The sequence below is a fragment of the Lampetra fluviatilis genome, unplaced genomic scaffold (assembly GCF_964198595.1).
Source record: "Lampetra fluviatilis unplaced genomic scaffold, kcLamFluv1.1 SCAFFOLD_341, whole genome shotgun sequence".
Lineage (NCBI taxonomy): Eukaryota > Metazoa > Chordata > Hyperoartia > Petromyzontiformes > Petromyzontidae > Lampetra > Lampetra fluviatilis.
In genome coordinates, this window is record NW_027621577.1 from 45,984 (window position 1) to 62,945 (window position 16,962).

At 51.2% G+C, this 16,962-nt stretch overlaps 1 protein-coding gene and 1 long non-coding RNA gene across 2 annotated transcripts in view; one reads left to right on the plus strand and one right to left on the minus strand.

The window, feature by feature from the left end:
- Positions 1-3,282: 3,282 nt before the first annotated feature.
- LOC144955436 (uncharacterized) lies at positions 3,283-13,218 on the minus strand. Its single transcript, XR_013641671.1, has 3 exons — positions 13,003-13,218; positions 5,089-5,174; positions 3,283-3,434 (listed from the first exon to the last, which is right to left on the minus strand). It is a non-coding gene; the product is annotated as an uncharacterized LOC144955436 (long non-coding RNA).
- A 3,274-nt stretch (positions 13,219-16,492) lies between these two features.
- CHAF1B (chromatin assembly factor 1 subunit B) overlaps positions 16,493-16,962 on the plus strand; it is a gene marked incomplete at its 3' end in the record, with an annotated part of 34,561 nt that continues 34,091 nt past the window's right edge. The window contains exon 1 of the mRNA XM_078885654.1: positions 16,493-16,666. Coding sequence (XP_078741780.1) covers positions 16,493-16,666 — 174 coding nt within the window. The remainder of the gene's footprint in view (positions 16,667-16,962) is intronic.

The following is a 16,962-nucleotide window of genomic DNA, read 5'->3' on the forward strand; positions in this document are numbered from 1 at the left end:
ACCACCACCACTACCACCACCACTACCACTACCACCCACCACTACCACCACACCACTACCACTACCACCACCACTACCACCACACCACTACCACCACACCACCACCACTACCACCACCACTACCACCACACCACCACCACACCACCACTACCACTACCACCACCACTACCACCACACCACCACCACCACAGCACTACCACCACACCACCACCACTACCACCACCACTACCACCACACCACCACCACCACAGCACTACCACCACACCACCACCACTACCACCACCACTACCACCACCACTACCACCACACCACCACCACCACAGCACTACCACCACACCACCACCACTACCACCACCACTACCACCACACCACTACCACCACAGCACTACCACCACACCACTACCACCACACCACTACCACCACACCACCACCACTACCACCACCACTACCACCACACCACCACCACACCACCACTACCACTACCACCACCACTACCACCACACCACCACCACCACAGCACTACCACCACACCACTACCACCACACCACCACCACTACCACCACCACTACCACCACACCACCACCACACCACCACTACCACTACCACCACACCACTACCACCACAGCACTACCACCACACCACTACCACCACACCACTACCACCACCACCACTACCACCACACCACTACCACCACCACTACCACCACACCACTACCACCACAGCACTACCACCACACCACTACCACCACAGCACTACCACCACAGCACTACCACCACAGCACTACCACCACACCACTACCACCACTCCACTACCACCACACCACTACCACCACACCACTACCACCACACCACTACCACCACACCACCACACCACTACCACCACACCACTACCACCACACCACCACCACCACACCACTACCACCACACCACTACCACCACACCACTACCACCACACCACTACCACCACACCACTACCACCACACCACTACCACCACCACTACCACCACAGCACTACCACTACCACCACAGCACTACCACCACACCACTACCACCACCACTACCACCACACCACTACCACCACACCACTACCACCACACCACCACCACCACTACCACCACACCACTACCACCACAGCACTACCACCACACTACTACCACCACCACTACCACCACACCACCACCACCACAGCACTACCACCACACCACTACCACCACACCACTACCACCACACCACTACCATCACACCACCACCACCACTCCACTACCACCACCACCACTCCACTACCACCACACCACTACCACCACAGCACTACCACCACACCACTACCACCACACCACTACCACCACACCACTACCACCACTCCACTACCACCACACCACCACCACCACACCACCACCACCACAGCACTACCACTACACCACTACCACCACACCACTACCACCACACCACTACCACCACACCACTACCACCACACCACTACCACCACACCACTACCACCACACCACTACCACCACACCACTACCACCACACCACCACCACCACACCACCACACCACACCACTACCACCACACCACCACCACCACACCACCACCACCACACCACTACCACCACACCACTACCACCACACCACTACCACCACACCACCACCACCACACCACTACCACCACACCACTACCACTACCACCACTACCACCACACCACTACCACCACAGCACCACCACCACACCACTACCACCACACCACTACCACCACACCACTACCACCACACCACTACCACCACACCACTACCACCACACCACTACCACCACACCACCACACCACTACCACCACACCACTACCACCACACCACTACCACCACAGCACTACCACCACACCACTACCACCACACCACACCACTACCACCACAGCACTACCACTACCACCACTACCACCACACCACTACCACCACACCACTACCACCACACCACTACCACTACCACCACTACCACCACACCACTACCACCACACCACTACCACTACCACCACTACCACTACCACCACACCACTACCACCACACCACTACCACCACCACTACCACCACACCACTACCACCACCACTACCACCACACCACTACCACCACCACTACCACCACACCACTACCACTACCACCACACCACTACCACCACACCACTACCACTACCACCACTCCACTACCACCACACCACTACCACCACACCACTCCACTACCACCACACCACCACCACCACACCACTACCACTACCACCACTCCACTACCACCACACCACCACCACCACACCACCACCACCACACCACTACCACCACACCACTACCACCACACCACTACCACCACACCACCACCACTACCACCACAGCACTACCACCACAGCACTACCACCACAGCACTACCACCACAGCACTACCACCACACCACTACCACCACAGCACTACCACCACAGCACTACCACCACAGCACTACCACCACACCACTACCACCACACCACTACCACCACACCACTACCACCACACCACTACCACCACACCACTACCACCACACCACTACCACTACCACCACACCACTACCACCACACCACTACCACCACACCACTACCACCACACCACTACCACCACTACCACCACACCACCACCACCACACCACTACCACCACACCACTACCACCACACCACTACCACCACTACCACCACCACCACACCACCACCACCACACCACTACCACCACACCACTACCACCACACCACCACCACCACACCACTACCACCACACCACCACCACCACACCACCACCACCACACCACCACCACACCACTACCACCACACCACCACCACCACACCACTACCACCACACCACCACCACCACACCACTACCACCACCACTCCACTACCACCACAGCACTACCACCACACCACTACCACCACAGCACTACCACTACCACCACACCACTACCACCACACCACCACCACCACACCACCACCACCACTACCACCACACCACTACCACCACACCACTACCACCACACCACCACCACCACACCACTACCACCACACCACTACCACTACCATCACACCACTACCACCACACCACCACCACCACACCACCACCACCACTACCACCACACCACTACCACCACACCACCACCACCACACCACCACACCACCACCACCACCACACCACTACACCACTACCATCACCCCACCCATCACCCACCACAGCAATTGTCTCCACCACAAGATGACTATCCCCAGCTGTCCCGTGATAATGGTTGACTACCCCCGGTTGTCCACCACTCACCACGGAAGTCGTCCCGTCTCCCACCTCCTGGTCCTGCAGCTGAGCGAGCTCGCACAGAACTTTGGCCGCCGGGTGCTGCACCTCCAGTAGCTTCAAGATGGTCGCCCCGTCATTAGTGATGGTCACATCCTGTAACCACCATCACCACCATCACCACCATCACCACCATCACCACCATCACCACCATCACCACCACCATCACCACCATCACCACCATCACCACCATCACCACCATCACCACCATCACTCACCCACTCACTCACCCACTCACTCACCCACTCACTCAACCACTCACCCACTCACTCAAACACTCACTCACTCAAACACTCACTCACCCACTCACTCAAACACTCACCCACTCACTCAAACACTCACCCACTCACTCAAACACTCACTCAAACACTCACTCAAACACTCACCCACTCACTCAACCACTCACTCACCCACTCACTCACCCACTCACTCACCCACTCACTCAACCACTCACTCAAACACTCACTCAAACACTCACTCAAACACTCACCCACTCACTCAAACACTCACTCAAACACTCACTCAAACACTCACCCACTCACTCAAACACTCACTCAAACACTCACTCACTCACTCAAACACTCACCCACTCACTCAAACACTCACTCAACCACTCACTCAACCACTCACTCAACCACTCACTCAACCACTCACTCACTCACTCAAACACTCACCCACTCACTCAAACACTCACCCACTCACTCAAACACTCACCCACTTAACCACTCATCCACTCACGCAACCACTCATCCACCCACTCACCCACCCACTCACCCACCCACCCACTCACCCACTCAAACACTCACTCAAACACTCACTCAACCACTCACCCACTCACTCAAACACTCACCCACTTAACCACTCATCCACTCACGCAACCACTCATCCACCCACTCACCCACCCACCCACTCACCCACCCACCCACACACTCACCCACCCACCCACTCACTCACCCACACACCGACTCACTCACCCACTCACTCACTCACCCACCCACCCACTCACTCACTCACCCACCCACTCACTCACTCACCCACCCACTCACCCACCCACTCACCCACTCACCCACCCACCCACCCACTCACCCACCCACCCACTCACCCACCCACCCACCCACTCACCCACCCACACACCGACTCACTCACTCACCCACTCACTCACTCACTCACCCACCCACCCACTCACCCACCCACCCACTCACCCACCCACCCACCCACTCACCCACCCACACACCGACTCACTCACTCACCCACCCACTCCCCCACTCACCCACTCACCCACCCACCCACACACCGACTCACTCACCCACCCTCCCACTCACCCACCCACCCACCCACCCTCCCACCCACCCACCCTCCCACTCACCCACCCACCCACTCACCCACCCACCCACCCACCCACTCACCCACCCACCCACTCATCCACCCACCCACCCACCCACCCACCCACCCTCCCACCCACTCACCCACCCACCCACCCACTCACCCACCCACTCACCCACCCACCCACCCACCCACCCTCCCACCCACCCACCCACCCACCCACCCTCCCACCCACCCTCCCTCCAACCCACCCACTCACCCACCCACCAACCCACCCACCCTCCCACCCACCCTCCCACCCACCCTCCCTCCCACCCACCCACTCACCCACCCACCCACCCACTCACCCACCCACTCTCCCACCCACCCACTCACCCACCCACCCACCCACCCACTCACCCACTCACCCACCCACCCACCCACTCACCCCAATGTCATCCACCAGCATCTTGTCCAAACCCACGGGTCCTAGGGAGCTCTTCACGATGTTGGCGATGGAATTCGCAGCCATCACTGAGTGGGGGGGAGGGGGGGGGGTGCAGTGGGGAGGTTAAAGTAAAGTTCCCTCCCACCCCCAGGTAGCCCACACGGGGCTGGAAGGGGCAAGTGCGGTTCCCGAGTGGTGTACACTACACATTACACTGTACGCACTACACACTACACTGTACGCACTACACATTACACACTACACTGTACGCACTACACATTACACATTACACTGTACGCACTACACATTACACACTACACTGTATGCACTACACATTACACTGTACGCACTACACATTACACACTACACTGTACGCACTACACACTACACTGTACGCACTACACACTACACTGTACGCACTACACATTACACACTACACTGTACGCACTACACACTACACTGTACGCACTACACACTACACTGTATGCACTACACATTACACTGTACGCACTACACATCACACACTACACTGTACGCACTACACACTACACTGTACGCACTACACATTACACTGTACGCACTACACATTACACACTACACTGTACGCACTACACACTACACTGTACGCACTACACATTACACTGTACGCACTACACACTACACTGTACGCACTACACATCACACACTACACTGTACGCACTACACACTACACTGTACGCACTACACATTACACACATTACACACTACACTGTACGCACTACACACTACACTGTACGCACTACACACTACACTGTACGCACTACACATTACACTGTACGCACTACACATTACACTGTACGCACTACACATTACACACTACACTGTACGCACTACACACTACACTGTACGCACTACACATTACACTGTACGCACTACACATTACACACTACACTGTACGCACTACACACTACACTGTACGCACTACACATTACACACTACACTGTACGCACTACACACTACACTGTACGCACTACACATTACACTGTACGCACTACACATTACACACTACACTGTACGCACTACACACTACACTGTACGCACTACACATTACACTGTACGCACTACACACTACACTGTACGCACTACACATCACACACTACACTGTACGCACTACACACTACACTGTACGCACTACACATTACACACTACACTGTACGCACTACACACTACACTGTACGCACTACACATTACACACTACACTGTACGCACTACACACTACACTGTACGCACTACACATTACACACTACACTGTACGCACTACACACTACACTGTACGCACTACACATTACACACTACACTGTACGCACTACACACTACACTGTACGCACTACACATTACACATTACACTGTACGCACTACACTGTACGCACTACACATTACACACTACACTGTACGCACTACACACTACACTGTACGCACTACACATCACACACTACACTGTACGCACTACACACTACACTGTACGCACTACACATTACACTGTACGCACTACACACTACACTGTACGCACTACACATTACACTGTACGCACTACACACTACACTGTACGCACTACACATTACACTGTACGCACTACACACTACACTGTACGCACTACACATTACACACTACACTGTACGCACTACACATTACACTGTACGCACTACACTGTACGCACTACACACTACACTGTACGCACTACACATTACACTGTACGCACTACACTGTACGCACTACACATTACACACTACACTGTACGCACTACACATTACACTGTACGCACTACACACTACACTGTACGCACTACACATCACACACTACACTGTACGCACTACACACTACACTGTACGCACTACACATTACACTGTACGCACTACACACTACACTGTACGCACTACACATTACACTGTACGCACTACACACCACACTGTACGCACTACACATTACACTGTACGCACTACACACTACACTGTACGCACTACACATTACACTGTACGCACTACACTGTACGCACTACACATTACACTGTACGCACTACACTATACAACACATTACACACTACACTGTACGCACTACACACTACACTGTACGCACTACACTGTACGCACTACACTATACAACACATTACACACTACACAACACATTATACACTATACACTACACAACACATTATACACTACCGCCCCTCCCCACCCAGCCCCTCCCCTCTCCACCCAGCCCCACCCCTCGCATTTTTGGATGCACGACGGACGGACACAATAATCCCACGTGGGCTGGAGGAACCAGGTGGTTCCTACCAGTATTAATGTGTTGCCTCCAAAGAGTACGTCCACTACACCGACTCTACACCACACTACACATTACACTACCCACTATAATGGGTGAATGAATGAATGAATGAGTGGATGGGTGGGTGAGTGAATGGGTGAATGAGTTAATGGGTGGGTGAATGATTGAAGGTGAGTGATGTGAATGATTGGGTGAGTGATATGAATGATTGGGTGAGTGAATGGGTGAATGAGTTAATGGGTGGGTGAATGATTGAAGGTGAGTGATATGAATGATTGAAGGTGAGTGATATGAATGATTGGGTGAGTGAATGGGTGAATGAGTTAATGGGTGGGTGAATGATTGAAGGTGAGTGATGTGAATGATTGGGTGAGTGAATGGGTGAATGAGTTAATGGGTGGGTGAATGATTGAAGGTGAGTGATATGAATGATTGAAGGTGAGTGATATGAATGATTGAAGGCGAGTGATATGAATGATTGGGTGAGTGAATGGGTGAATGAGTTAATGGGTGGGTGAATGATTGAAGGTGAGTGATGTGAATGATTGGGTGAGTGAATGGGTGAATGAGTTAATGGGTGGGTGAATGATTGAAGGCGAGTGATATGAATGATTGGGTGAGTGAATGGGTGAATGAGTTAATGGGTGGGTGAATGATTGAAGGTGAGTGATATGAATGATTGAAGGTGAGTGATATGAATGATTGGGTGAGTGAATGGGTGAATGAGTTAATGGGTGGGTGAATGATTGAAGGCGAGTGATGTGAATGATTGGGTGAGTGAATGATGGATGGTTGAATGAGTTGATGTGGAAGAAACTTAATAAAGTGTAGAGGTGTTACGGGAGGGCGAACAAACACACAAGGGGTGGTTATGCCCGCACTGCGGAAGGCGCTGTGATCCCCTACAGCCCCACCCCTCAGTGGGGGAGTTGCTATACAAGGCGGTGAGTCGGTGGTGCTCGGGCTTCAGTGTTCAGCCTTAACCAGCGAAGCAAGAAGACCGGCTCGATAGGCCCTGGGACTCCCATGGATCGCTGTCCTTCTAAGGAGCGAGACCAGGGCAAGCCAGTGGCGTGGCCCCAAGAGGCCAGAGCCGATGCTCTTGTAAGAGGCGGTCTGGGGACTAAGGGTACCGTGATGCCAGCTTGGCCAGAGCTGGATCAGCTAGCCTCCCCTAGCCCGGTAGTGGAGGACCTGGGAGTAGGCTAGCCGTGACAGAGATTGTGTGATCTCCCTGTTAGACGGGTGAAGGGGCCGGCGGTCTGGGGACTCAGGGTACCGTGATCCCAGCTTGGCCAGAGCTGGATCAGCAAGCCTCCCCTAGCTCTGTAGTGGAGGACCTGGGAGTAGGCTAGCCGTGACAGAGATTGTGAGATCTCCCTGTTAAGACGGGTGAAGGGGCCGGGGTCTGGGGACTCAGGGTGCCGTGATTCTAGCTTGGCCAGAGCTGGATCAGCTAGCCTCCCCTAGCTCTGTAGTGGAGGACCTGGGAGTAGGCTAGCCGTGACAGAGATTGTGTGATCTCCCTGTTAGACGGGTGAAGGGGCCGGCGGTCTGGGGACTCAGGGTGCCGTGATTCTAGCTTGGCCAGAGCTGGATCAGCAAGCCTCCCCTAGCTTTGTAGTGGAGGACCTGGGAGTAGGCTAGCCGTGACAGAGATTGTGAGATCTCCCTGTTAAGACGGGTGAAGGGGCCGGGGTCTGGGGACTCAGGGTGCCGTGATTCTAGCTTGGCCAGAGCTGGATCAGCTAGCCTCCCCTAGCTCTGTAGTGGAGGACCTGGGAGTAGGCTAGCCGTGACAGAGATTGTGTGATCTCCCTGTTAGACGGGTGAAGGGGCCGGCGGTCTGGGGACTCAGGGTGCCGTGATTCTAGCTTGGCCAGAGCTGGATCAGCAAGCCTCCCCTAGCTTTGTAGTGGAGGACCTGGGAGTAGGCTAGCCGTGACAGAGATTGTGAGATCTCCCTGTTAGACGGGTGAAGGGGCCGGCGGTCTGGGGACTCAGGGTGCCGTGATTCTAGCTTGGCCAGAGCTGGATCAGCTAGCCTCCCCTAGCCCGGTAGTGGAGGACCTGGGAGTAGGCTAGCCGTGACAGAGATTGTGAGATCTCCCTGTTAGACGGGTGAAGGGGCCGGTCTGGGGACTAAGGGTACCGTGATCCCAGCTTGGCCAGAGCTGGATCAGCAAGCCTCCCCTAGCTCTGTAGTGGAGGACCTGGGAGTAGGCTAGCCGTGACAGAGATTGTGAGATCTCCCTGTTAGACGGGTGAAGGGGCCGGCGGTCTGGGGACTCAGGGTGCCGTGATCCCAGCTTGGCCAGAGCTGGATCAGCTAGCCTCCCCTAGCCCGGTAGTGGAGGACCTGGGAGTAGGCTAGCCGTGACAGAGATTGTGAGATCTCCCTGTTAGACGGGTGAAGGGGCCGGCGGTCTGGGGACTTAGGGTGCCGTGATTCTAGCTTGGCCAGAGCTGGATCAGCAAGCCTCCCCTAGCTCTGTAGTGGAGGACCTGGGAGTAGGCTAGCCGTGACAGAGATTGTGAGATCTCCCTGTTAAGACGGGTGAAGGGGCCGGGGTCTGGGGACTCAGGGTGCCGTGATTCTAGCTTGGCCAGAGCTGGATCAGCTAGCCTCCCCTAGCTCTGTAGTGGAGGACCTGGGAGTAGGCTAGCCGTGACAGAGATTGTGTGATCTCCCTGTTAGACGGGTGAAGGGGCCGGCGGTCTGGGGACTCAGGGTGCCGTGATTCTAGCTTGGCCAGAGCTGGATCAGCAAGCCTCCCCTAGCTTTGTAGTGGAGGACCTGGGAGTAGGCTAGCCGTGACAGAGATTGTGAGATCTCCCTGTTAGACGGGTGAAGGGGCCGGCGGTCTGGGGACTCAGGGTGCCGTGATTCTAGCTTGGCCAGAGCTGGATCAGCTAGCCTCCCCTAGCCCGGTAGTGGAGGACCTGGGAGTAGGCTAGCCGTGACAGAGATTGTGAGATCTCCCTGTTAGACGGGTGAAGGGGCCGGTCTGGGGACTAAGGGTACCGTGATCCCAGCTTGGCCAGAGCTGGATCAGCAAGCCTCCCCTAGCTCTGTAGTGGAGGACCTGGGAGTAGGCTAGCCGTGACAGAGATTGTGAGATCTCCCTGTTAGACGGGTGAAGGGGCCGGCGGTCTGGGGACTCAGGGTGCCGTGATCCCAGCTTGGCCAGAGCTGGATCAGCTAGCCTCCCCTAGCCCGGTAGTGGAGGACCTGGGAGTAGGCTAGCCGTGACAGAGATTGTGAGATCTCCCTGTTAGACGGGTGAAGGGGCCGGTCTGGGGACTAAGGGTACCGTGATCCCAGCTTGGCCAGAGCTGGATCAGCTAGCCTCCCCTAGCCCGGTAGTGGAGGACCTGGGAGTAGGCTAGCCGTGACAGAGATTGTGAGATCTCCCTGTTAGACGGGTGAAGGGGCCGGTCTGGGGACTAAGGGTACCGTGATCCCAGCTTGGCCAGAGCTGGATCAGCTAGCCTCCCCTAGCTCTGTAGTGGAGGACCTGGGAGTAGGCTAGCCGTGACAGAGATTGTGAGATCTCCCTGTTAGACGGGTGAGGGGGTCCGATACCCCTTCGAGTGTTGTATACCTAGCCTGTATATACAACTGAAGTTCAATAAATAAGTGTGCCTCTGACTAAGTCGTCCCAAGTCTCCTTGAACCTACTACAAAAAAATACTGAATTCCAGACGTTGACTCAACGACCTTTATTACAGATGGATGAGTGAATGTGTGGATGGGTGAATGAGTTAATGGGTGGGTGAATGATTGAAGGTGAGCGAGATGAATTCATGTGAATGGTTGGATTAGGTGAGTGAATGGGTGGATGAGTGAGTGATTGAGTGGATGGGTGAGTGAATAAGTGAATGAGTTAATAGGTGAGTGAACGATTAGGTGAATGGTTGGGTGAGTGAATGAGTGCGTGAATGATTAGATGAACGATTGGGTGAGTGAATGAGTGGTTGAATGAATTAGTTGATGACTGAATGAGTTGGATGAATGAGCAGATGACCGAGTGCGTGACTTTGATTTAGACCTGAAAGAATCCGACAAGCTATGAAGCTCTTTCACACCCGATACGAATGAGTGAGTCATTGAATGAGGTGGATGAATGACTGAACGCCATGGGTTTAATTTATTTAGACCTAAACAAATCCGAACGTCTAAGACGCTCACTCGCTCTAACACACCCGCTACGAATGAATTCAATGAATGAGTTCAATGAATGAGTGCAATGGTTAGATGAATGACTGAACGCCATGGGTGTCATTAATTTGGACCTAAACGAATCCGACAATTTGAGAAATCTCACTCTCACACACCCGCTAGGAATGAAACGCACGAATGAGTTCAATGAATGAGTGCAATGAACGAGTTAAATGAATGAGTTCAATGAGTAGATGAATGACAACGTCACGTCATTAATTTGGACCTAAACGAATCCGACAATCTGATAAAGCTCTCCCTCTCACACACCCGCTACGAATGAATTCAATGAATGAGTTCAATGAATGAGTAGATGAATGACTGACCGCCATGGGTGTCATTAATTTGGACCTAAACGAATCCGACAATTTGAGAAATCTCTCTCACACACCCGCTAGGAATGAAACGCACGAATGAGTTCAATGAATGAGTGCAATGAACGAGTTAAATGAATGAGTTCAATGAGTAGATGAATGACAACGTCACGTCATTAATTTGGACCTAAACGAATCCGACAATCTGATAAAGCTCTCCCTCTCACACACCCGCTACGAATGAATTGAATGAATGAGTTCAATGAATGAGATGAATGACTGAACGCCATGGGTGTCATTAATTTTGATCTAAACGAATCCGACAATCTAAGAAGATCGCTCTCACACACCCGCTACGAATGAATTGAATGAATGAGTTCAATGAGTAGATGAATGACTGAACGCCATGAGTGTCATTAATTTGGACCTAAACGAATCCGACAATCTGAGAAGATCGCTCTCACACACCCGCTACGAATGAATTAAATGAATGAGTTCATAGAAATGAGTTCAATGAATGAGTAGAGAATGAGTGAACGCCATGAGTGTCATTAATTTGGACCTAAACGAATCCGACAATCTAATGAAGCTCTCTCGCTCTCTCACACACCCGCTACGAATGGAGCGAACGAATGAGTTCAATGATCGAATTGAATGAATGAGTTCAATCAATGAGTAGATGAATGACTGCACGCCATGGGTGTCATTAATTTGGACCTAAACGAATCCGACAATTTGAGAAATCTCTCTCACACACCCGCTAGGAACGAAGCGAACGAATGAGTTCAATGAATGAGTGCAATGAACGAGTTAAAAGAATGAGCTAAATGAATGAGTTCAATGAGTAGATGAATGACAACGCCATTTCATTAATTTGGACCTAAACGAATCCGACAATCTGATAAAGCTCTCTCGCTCTCTCACACACACCCGCTACGAATGAATCGAACGAATGAGTTAACGAACGAAGCGATGAAACTGGACCCAACCCAACCCACTCATCATCATCATCATCAACGCCTCGGCCCATCGCTCTAGGCCGCAGGCTTTTCACGTCTTTCATTCCCTCACCGTTCTGGGAACGAATCGTTTCGCCCGATGTGCGTTGCCCGAAGAAGCTGAGCGGTCGTTCCAAAGCCATCGTTGTTTATTGTTGATGTTGTTGTTGTTGTTTTAAAACAAAAACGTTTCTCTCCTCGAGTTTGGTTGCGTTTTGGTGTCTAATCGGACGTTCACACGATGTTCAACTGTCAGAGAATAGCGGTTGGGGGTGAAGGGGGGGGGGTGAACCACGTGGTGTGGGGGGCGGGGGGGGGGGGCGGGGGGAAAGGGCGGGAAATTGACCGGAAGTGGGCGTCGGCCGCCGGAAGTTGGCTTTAAGTTGAACTTAAAACGTCGTGCAAAATTACTTTGTTTATTAATATCACGAGCGTTATCGCGGTGCGGGTGATGCTAGAGGTCGGGGTTTATTTGCGAGGATTTAATTTATTTGTTTCAAAAAAAAAAATTCAATGCGCCGGTTGAGGGAGCGTCTTGTAGCGAAACTCTGGAAAGAGCTGGAAGCTTGGCCGGAAGTTGTCGTCAGATTCACCGGAAGTTAAATATTTTTTTCTTTTAAATTGAGCTCAATTTTGTTTATTAATATCACGATCGTTATCGCTGTGCGGGTAACGTTAAAGGTTGGGGTTTATTTGCGAGGAATTAATTTATTTGTTAAAATGTAACTGGAGGTTTGAGTGAGCGCCTTGGAAAGGAGCGAAACGCCTGGGCGGAAGTTGACGTCACATTAACCGAAAGTAAAAGTAATTACTCTTAAAAATTTGCGTTTATTAATATTGCGATCGTTATCTGCGCGTGTATAACGTTGTCGGTTACGGTTCATTTGCGATAATGTAATTCATTAGTGAAAATAAAAATATGAAAATTTAAAAGTGGCCGTTTGAGAGATCGGCCTAGCCGGAAATGGGCCACACATCAACCGGAAGTTGGGTTAACGCACCTAAAAAAATTAGCGATTAATTTTGTGTATTAACTCATCTTTTCTTATTTGAGTGTAATCAGTGTCACCGCGTTAAGGTGTATTTGTCATATTTTAATGTATTTAATATATTTGTAAAAAAAAATCTCAACATCGTGGTGACGTCACCCGGCTACGTGGCCCAATCCATAATGCCCGTTCTTTTGCACGACGTCACACCACTCGCGGATAACGTAATGACGTCATTTGGCTACGTAGGGCAATACTCCAACACGATCATCTCGCGTGACGTCACGACGCACCGACATCGTTGTGACGTCCCTCACTTACGATTCTTGCGAGTGACGTCACGACGCACGGTCGCGGCTTGTGGCGGGAAGGATGACGTCACCACGCAAGGGCCTCTGCGTAATGGCGTCACGACGCGTAACCAAAACAAACGAACGCGATGACGTCGATTGGCGCGTGGGGGAGGGGGGGGGTGACCCCCTCCGCTAACGCGGCCTGTACGTCATGACGTCACCGGCCAGGCAACGGCCAGTGACGTCACGCCGTCGCTACGTCGTGACGTCACCGCGCATTCATCGTTGCTTAAACGCGGGAAAACGAAATCATTTGTGGCGGGAAAGTTGCTGCTGCGGCGAAACTTTGAACGTCTCTTAAGTCAGAATTATAGATTAATTTACTGTTTTATTTAAATAGTGCGAGGTTTGTAAGGTTTAGACGGTTAACGAACTACTCAGAAAGGTAAGTCGTCCTTTAAAAAAATATATATTACGAGGAATAAAATGGGTCCTAAATTTACCTCAGATTTGTAACGCGATGATGATACTGCTGCTGATGATGATGATACTACTGCTGCTGATGATGATGATGATGATACTGCTGCTGATGATGATGATACTACTGCTGCTGATGATGATGATGATGATACTGCTGCTGATGATGATGATACTACTGCTGCTGATGATGATGATACTACTGCTGATGATGATGATACTACTGCTGCTGCTGCTGATGATACTGCTGCTGATGATGATGATACTACTGCTGCTGCTGCTGATGATACTGCTGCTGATGATGATGATACTACTGCTGCTGCTGCTGATGATACTGCTGCTGATGATGATGATACTACTGCTGCTGATGATGATGATACTGCTGCTGATGATGATGATACTACTGCTGCTGATGATGATGATACTGCTGCTGATGATGATACTGCTGCTGATGATGATGATACTACTGCTGCTGCTGATGATGATTCTGCTGCTGATGATGATGATACTGCTGCTGCTGATGATGATGATACTGCTGCTGCTGATGATGATGATACTACTGCTGCTGCTGCTGATGATACTGCTGCTGATGATGATGATACTACTGCTGCTGATGATGATGATACTGCTGCTGATGATGATGATACTACTGCTGCTGCTGCTGATGATACTGCTGCTGATGATGATGATACTACTGCTGCTGATGATGATGATACTGCTGCTGATGATGATGATACTGCTGCTGATGATGATGATACTACTGCTGATGATGATGATACTACTGCTGCTGATGATACTGCTGATGATGATACTACTGATGATGCTACTGCTGATGCTACTACTGATGCTACTACTGATGATGTTATTGCTGCTGATGATGATGATATTGCTACTGCTGATGATGCTGATGCTACTACTACTGATGATGATACTACTGATGCTACTAATACTACTGATGACACTACTACTATTGATGCTTCTACTACTGATGATGATACTACTACTGATACTACTACTGCTGCTACTACTGATGATGATACTACTACTTTTGATGATGGTACTACTGCTGATGATGGTACTACTGCTGATGATGGTACTACTGCTGATGATGATACTGATGATGATGCTACTAATATTGCTGCTGCTGATGATGATGCTACTCCTACTGATGATGATACTACTGATGATGCTACTAATACTACTGATGATACTACTACTTTTGATGATGATACTACTACTTTTGATGATGATACTACTACTTTTGATGATGATACTACTACTGATGATGATACTACTACTGATGATGATACTACTACTACTGTTGATGATACTACTAATGATGATACTACTACTGATGATACTACTAATGATGATACTACTACTGATGATACTACTACTGATGATACTACTGCTGATGATACTACTAATGATGATACTACTACTTTTGATGATGATACTACTACTTTTGATGATGATACTACTACTACTGTTGATGATACTACTGCTGATGATACTACTACTGATGATACTACTGCTGATGATACTACTAATGATGATACTACTACTTTTGATGATGATACTACTACTTTTGATGATGATACTACTACTACTGTTGATGATACTACTAATGATGATACTACTACTTTTGATGATGATACTACTACTTTTGATGATGATACTACTACTTTTGATGATGATACTACTACTACTGATGATGATACTACTACTACTGTTGATGATACTACTACTGATGATACTACTGCTGATGATGATACTGCTACTACTGCTGCTGTGGTTGTTCAGCATGAAGGTGGTGACGTCTGAGATCGCGTGGCACAACAAGCAGCCCGTGTACAGCCTGGACTTCCAACCCCGCGGTGGTGGTGGAGGTGGTGGTGGAGGTGGTGGTGGAGGTGGTGGTGGAGGTGGTGGAGGGATACAGAGGCTGGCTACAGCGGGGGTGGACACTGCTGTGAGGGTGAGTCACCCACTGAGTCAGCCACTGAGTCACTCACTCAGACACTCACCCACTCAGCCACTCATTCAGCCACTCACTCAGCCACTCACTCACTCAGCCACTCACTCAGCCACTCACTCACTCAGCCACTCACTCACTCAGCCACTCACTCAGCCACTCATTCAGCCACTCACTCACCCACTCGCTCACTCAGCCACTCACTCACTCAGCCACTCACTCAGCCACTCACTCACTCAGCCACTCACTCAGCCACTCACTCACTCAGCCACTCACTCAGCCACTCACTCAGCCACTCA